Below are 7,346 nucleotides of genomic sequence, written 5' to 3' on the forward strand. Positions count from 1 at the left end.
CCTCACACCCCAATACTTCACAAAGCACCACCCCCCTAAAAAAATAACCGAAACACTAACCAGTGCGCGTTGTGGCCAGTCGGGGTGGAGGAGGGGGGCGGACTTGTCCGCCTGTTGTTGCTGGTGTCGTCCTGTAGTGACAGCGATTCGCTGTTCATCTTGCAGGTTAACCTCTTGAGTACGTCGTCCATGGATCTCTTGCTACCGGCTGTGGTAGCGTTCCCTCCGTTGTTATTGTTATTCTGCGTCACGGTGTTGTTGTTGTTGTGATGAGGATGATTCGGGTAGTACGGGTCAACTGTTAGAGGGGTGGGCGGGGAGCCGCACTCTGAGGAGCTAGCTGGTTCCACAACGCCACCCGACGACGACGACGTATTCGTGTGGTGATGATGATGATGATGATGATGGTGATGATGGTGGTGGGGGTAGTGGTAGGGCGGCAAGGTCTCCTGGCTGGAGAGTACGATCCTCTGTCGCTTAGTGGTGCGAAGAGAATTGGAGGAGGGCGATGGTGAGTCCCGTAGATCAGGCTCGCTGGTAGTCGCCGGCGACGAACAGCCGGACGACTCGCAGTCACCTCCCCTCTGATGAGGGTAACACTCCTCGATGTCGACGGGGGTGGTGGGACCCTCTTCACCGACGGCTACCTCGCCACCGGGACCACCGGTCACCGACGAGGTCGTGTCCTCCTCCTCCTCGTTGGCGCCTGCCACTGTACCCGTGCCGCCCCCGCCCTCCGATAGCTTCGTTGGTGGTGACTTCCTCTTTGAGGACATCCTCAATCTGAAACGGAACAGGGAAACGAGACTAGGTTAGTTTTTTTCTTTTTTTTTTAGTTCTCGGATTTAGTTGTCGAGTTTTTTTGGATTTAGGGCTCGAGAGAGAAGTGACTTTCTTTTGTGTTTGGTGGTAATTTTTTTATTTGAATGTTATTGACGAGAGGTAGTTGTTACTTTCTTTGTGTTTTGGTACAGATACTCAAGTGTTGCGATGATGAAAGAGTGACTCGTGTTTGTAAATGGTTGCACGACTCTATCAATTCGAGTTTTTTATTGAAGTACTATGTCGATAGTGGAACTTCGTGTTTGGTGTGGATATTTTTTGTACATACTTGAAGGAAACGCGTGTGTTATTTCGTTACGATGTATTAGTCTGACGAGAAATTGTGCTGATTGGAAGAGCACGCGATGTAAAGCATGCACCACGTGACTCAATATCACTATTAATTCTAAGTAAACAAAGAATGATTTTTTTTTGGATTTAAGTACATTGAATACATGGGGTCTGTAACAGCTAGAGCGTTTTGAAATAGAGTATCGAAAAACTTCACTGCATATATTTTAGGAGTCGAGGAAAAATTTGGGGGAGTATCAAGGGGGAGTCGAACCCACGACCTTCCGGCTGGCAAGCCGTGACTCTACGCGCGCCGCCAAGGAGCCCTCAGATACTCCACGTTGTTGTTGCTCCTTTGGTGTGCATGAAGCCCTCGATTCCACAATAGTGGCAAAGTTTCCTTTCTAAGTAAGGAAAAGCAATTCTATGGAGATAGAGAAGTGTTTGCTTAATCTATAAGAAAGAAGAGGATCATTTCTGCAAGAAAATTTCCAAATTTTCAAACATTCAAATTTCGAAATCTCTACATCTCTAAACGTCCAAAGTTTCAATTATCCAAAATCTCTAAACTTCCAAATTTTTAAGTCTCTAAATCTCCAATTATCCGAAATCTCTAAATTTCCAAATTTTTAAGTCTCTAAATCTCCAATTATCCGAAATCTCTAAATTTACAAATTTTGAAATCTCCAAATCTCTAATTATCCGAAATCTCTAAATTTACAAATTTCGAAATCTCCAAATCTCCAATTATCCAAAATCTCTAAATTTCCAAATTTTTAAGTCTCTAAATCTCCACTTTTCCAAAATCTCTATATTCCCAAATTTTCCGTTCATCATGATACGCACAGAGCTCCGTTCTCGAAGCAGCGAAAGCGAGATGATCGATAGTGCGTCAATATTTCATCTCCTACTCCTACTTTTTCTTTCTCCTCGTTTTTCCTTTTATTACGCGACACGAGGAGCACTTTGTTTTGTCGTGTCGCGACGCTGCCGTTGCGTAACGACCACAAAGTTGCAATCATATCGCGCGGGACGGCCAGAATTATCTTCCACACTGTGCCCCGACGTGTATGCATGATTCTCGTTACAATTCACAACGTAACGTTGCTCTGGCTGCAGCACATGTCGTGGTTAATGCTACTATCCCCATAGATAAGCAATCGTAAGGCTATTCTTCTCAATGCTATTATATACGTAGAGATTAGAAAAAGTCAGAGTTAAAGAAATGGTCTTCCTTTTTTCCTTCTTACGTTAAAAAATTCCATCTTAAAGAGATGAAGAAGTCTTATTTCGAAATCACTTTAACATGCAAATACTTCTTCTTATTCCTGTATCCATTAACTTGATTACAAGGTAGACAGGTATTAAATTGATAATACAGTGTGAAACAAAGTTGCAGTGATAACTAATATTATTCCAATATTTAATTATTTCCTTGCCCCAGTTTGAACTCTTCTTTTTATTTCACGAATTTGACTTAAAATCAGACAGGTTCTATATCTACCAGAATGTCAATATCTTTTTTATCAATGTAGCAACATTCTCAAGATAAAGGAGCATTTATGCATATTCTAAAAACAATACTTTATCTTTTTTCCCACCCTGTACACTTGATTATAAGATACTCTTTTTTTTATAATATATATTACTATTTTATCACTCACTCTTCGTCTCATGAGCTTGATTCAAATATACACTGACCTGACATTCATTGAAATGCTACTCCCTCTTTCTTGAATTCAGAATTCATCAAATTCTAAAAGACACTTATTCCATAATAACTCTAACTTTCCACAGTAAAATTCTAAATACCATTTATTCTGTAATAAGACAAAGACCACTTGCTATCAAATTTCAAAATCCATATATTCCATAATAACATACAGTCCACTTGCTATCAAATTTCAAAAACCATTTACTCTATAATCACACAAAGTCCACTTGCTATCAAATTCCAAAAAACCATTTACTCTATAACCGCACAAAATCCACTTGCTATAGAATTCCAAAAAACCATTTATTCTATAATAAGACAAAGACCACTTGCTATAGAATTCCAAAAAACCATTTATTCTATAATAAGACAAAGATCACTTGCTATCAAATTACAAAAACCATTTACTCCATGATCACACAAAGTCCTCTTGCTATCAAATTTCAAAAAGCCATTTACTCTATAATTACACAAAGTCCACTTGCTATAGAATTCCAAAAACCATTTACTCTATAATTACACAAAGCCCACTTGCTATCAAATTCCAAAAAACCATTTACTCTATAACCGCACAAAATCCACTTGCTATAGAATTCCAAAAAACCATTTATTCTATAATAAGACAAAGACCACTTGCTATAGAATTCCAAAAAAACCATTTATTCTATAATAAGACAAAGAGCACTTGCTATCAAATTACAAAAACCATTTACTCCATGATCACACAAAGTCCTCTTGCTATCAAATTCCGAAAACCATTTACTCTATAATTACACAAAGTCCACTTGCTATCAAATTCCAAAAAGCCATTTACTCTATAACCGCACAAAATCCACTTGCTATAGAATTCCAAAAAACCATTTATTCTATAATAAGACAAAGACCACTTGCTATAGAATTCCAAAAAACCATTTATTCTATAATAAGACAAAGAGCACTTGCTATCAAATTACAAAAACCATTTACTCCATGATCACACAAAGTCCTCTTGCTATCAAATTCCGAAAACCATTTACTCTATAATTACACAAAGTCCACTTGCTATCAAATTCCAAAAAGCCATTTATTCTCTAATAAAATCACATGAAGTCCTCTTGCTATCAAATTCCGAAAACCATTTACTCTATAATCGCACAAAGTCCACTTGCTATCAAATTCCAAAAAACCATTTACTCCATAATCGCACAAAATCCACTTGCTATAAAATTCCAAAAACCACGTACCCCACAATAACTCCAACACTCCTTCCTCCACCAAACAAAAAATTCCAACCAATCAAACTCCCTTTTCCCAAACACACACTTCCCCTCCCAAAAACACAACGAAACAATCCATCACTAATAACAATCAACCCCTTCCAACAACTCTTCCCACCCCAGATTACTCAATCCCAAGACGGACGAGGCCCCAATACATCATCGATTACACGAGCAGGTCAGCACCTTGCAGTTATCCACCGTGCAAATCATCGTAACTCTATCTGTCGCTAATTTGTCACGGTCTGGTCCGACCAATTTCCGTCACCAAATTACCAAATCTAAATCTAAATCTCGCGATATCGAGCGACGCGTCTCGCCGAGTGCCGTCGTCCCTCGCCGTCCGTCTCTTCGCTCTCTTGCGTAATCGAACATGAGGCGCAGTAATCGAGCGTGATTATTGAGCGTGGAATTATTGTTGTGTGCGGGTGTCGTAACTTCTTCTCTTTCTCTTTCTCTCTCTCTTTCGATTATCTTCGGCTGCTGGCGAACACCGAGTTCAGAGGTTAAACCGAGAGCGATGCCGTCGTTTTTAAGTTCCAGCTCCAAAATCACCAGACGATATTCTCTCTCTCTCTCTCTCTCTCTCTGTCTCTCGAGGTCGCCTCGAAATCCAGACGTGCTTGATATTGTTTAGGAATCGGAGATACACTCGCGAAAACCGCAACACGAGATACTATCTGGTTTACGAAGCGGATGAATGGCGAACGATTCTTCGTTCTGTCTTTCGCGAGTGGAAACAGCCTCTAGTTTTGTCGTTCCATTGGAAGAGAGGCTGGTTATTGTTGAGACGTTCTGTCGGAGGTTCCGCGGTGGTGTAGCGTTTCAGGGTGGAGGGTTTTATGGTTCCAGGAGGAAATTGTTTCTTCATTTTTACGAGTTACGACGGTTTATGAGGAGTTTCTGCGGGGATATCGAAGGATCTAGGTGAAGAGAGTCGGGGTTCACTTGCTTTGAACGCTCTGTAGCTCTCGGTATTGTGTTAACCCTCTGATTTAGAGGAAGGAGGCGGATTTGTGGCGCAGATTCTGGTCAAGATGTGACAAAATTGTTACATTGGGAAGAAAAATTGATACTCAAGTTTGGTTGGGTTTCAATTTGGAAGATCGAGGATTAGCAAGCGTCGTTTTCACCTAACGCAGCGCTAAAGTAGTAAATAACTGATGCCTAGGTGTACGGTCCGTAAAAAAATCATAAATCAAAAAGATCGACGATCGCGAGTCGCTCGCGAGAGTGAAATTTGTCTGAACACACAATTCGAGAGAGAAACATTATTTTTAATTCTTTGCCATTCTTTGCAAATACCATCGCGATAGAAACTCGGTGCCTTTGAATCGAATTGCCTAATAAATTAGGTTCGTCCCAAACCGATCCATTTCTGTCTACCTTTTTCTCAGGGATTCAAACTTTCGTGCAGAAATTAAAAGCAGGTACATCGAGTATTATGGAAATTATTTGGAATAAAGATGCTCAATTAACTTTTTTCTCAAAATAAACAGGATGACCTAATAGATCTCTGATTTATTTCTAAATTATTCAGATGCTCTGTGTGTTATTCTCGGTTCATTATTTTTGTGCTTTATATAAGGAATATTATATAAATGTCGGCCGCGGAAGGAGGAATATTTTACGGAATCAATTGTATAAATGATTCGAACATTAGTATAAATTAGTTTAATCTGAGGATGAATCAGCTCGGAGATCGGATTCCGCGGAAACACAATGATCGTGGCGTGATTACGTGGAATGCGTGTAATCATCCTCTCTTAACGAGAAAAATAGGTACAGAGCATTATGGTAGGATATAAAGGCATGGATAGAGGCAGCAATTTCTTGGAGCAGTCCAGTTTCGCAGATAGAACAGATAAAATGATACCTAGCGAGTTATGAATCGCACTGTTGTTTGTCGTTCATGCGGAAAAATAATATGTGATTATCCGGTTCCTGGAGCTTGTTAGAACTTAAATACCGTGAGCCGGTACAATCGGAAAAATTGGAGTCATTTCTGCGACATGTAATAACGTCTGCGGAATTTTTCCGCGTGATCTCAGCGATCTAGTTTTCGGATGTGAAATGGGAAATTGTGGCGAATTTACTTATGGCGAATCTTCTTCCTATCTCTTCTTCTGTGTCGTTAGATGTTGGTTTTTTTTTCTACGAGGGAATCGTGTTATGTTTGCAGAGTGTTATAATCTTTTTCCTGGTAAAAATAGAGCAGCTTGTTTTCTAGGATATTAGTTTTGCAAGTGAAGTAGAGCAGAATAGAGAAAAGTAGAGCAGTTTATTTTTGAATCAGATTAATTTCGTAATAGTTTGTAATATCAATTTTGAAATACGAGAATTTCTCACTTTTCCGGTTACTTGAATCGATGATCTGAATTAAGAAAAAACATTGGTCTCTCCTACGTTGTCAGTTATCGTTTCTTTTTCTATTAGAGAATCGTATTAATGTTGCAAAGTGTTAAAAAATCATTTTTCCTTAAAGACAGGCCAGTGTATTTTACACGAAATTAATCTCGCATCTACGGCTCACAGAATGAGGATTTATTATTTTTCAATTATCTAAAGTAGGACGTATTGCATAAAAATAGAGCAGTGTACTTTGCGCGAAATTAATTACTAAAATTAAGCGAAGTTAATCTTCGATTTCTCCGATTATCTGGACGAAGTGTAGGATGTATCTATCACTAATGATATAATTCAAGGGTTAAGTAATCCATACGCAATTTTCGTTCGAATTTTCCGTGAAACGGCGCAGTTCCCCGCGAATTGACGTCACGTCGCGTATACCTCGTGTCTGTGCACTTTCTTTGCGCGGCGTGCACGCGTTGACCGAGCGGTTTTTTCGCGTGCTGCGCGTGCACGAGTGCACGCGCGCGTCCCGCCCGACGTTTGGGCGCGGCGAACACGTGCTTCCTCGGGAGCTGCCGCATGTGTTGCGCTCGTAACGCGCCCGAAAAAGCCGGGCCTCGATAAAGGAGCCACGTTTCGCCGATGAATCGACCGACTGACGAAAGAATTGTGGCCGAGGCAGCCTGTCAGCGTGGGATTACAGCGAGAAGGAAGATTCTTCTTCCGTCGCGCAATTGTTCTTGCAACTTTTCTCCTTTTCTTTTTTTTCTTTTTGTATTTTGTGTGTATTTTTGATAAGGTTTTAAAATACCGTGTCTGAGAAAAGTTTGTGGATTTGGTTTGCGAAAATGTTTGATTTAGGTTTTCAAATTCTTCAGGGAGAATTTTTTTTTAAGTTAGAAAATTTTAGG

At 40.1% G+C, this 7,346-nt stretch overlaps 1 protein-coding gene across 1 annotated transcript in view; it reads right to left on the reverse strand.

Annotated features, from left to right (window-relative positions):
- Window positions 1–7,346, reverse strand: part of LOC108571565 (transcription factor SOX-6) — a 159,332-nt gene that overhangs the window by 95,510 nt on the left and 56,476 nt on the right. Inside the window, 1 exon segment of the mRNA XM_017933635.1 lies at window positions 61–783. Coding sequence (XP_017789124.1) covers window positions 61–783 — 723 coding nt within the window.

Source organism: Habropoda laboriosa, unplaced genomic scaffold (assembly GCF_001263275.1).
Source record: "Habropoda laboriosa isolate 0110345459 unplaced genomic scaffold, ASM126327v1 scaffold40, whole genome shotgun sequence".
Taxonomy (NCBI): Eukaryota; Metazoa; Arthropoda; class Insecta; order Hymenoptera; family Apidae; genus Habropoda; species Habropoda laboriosa.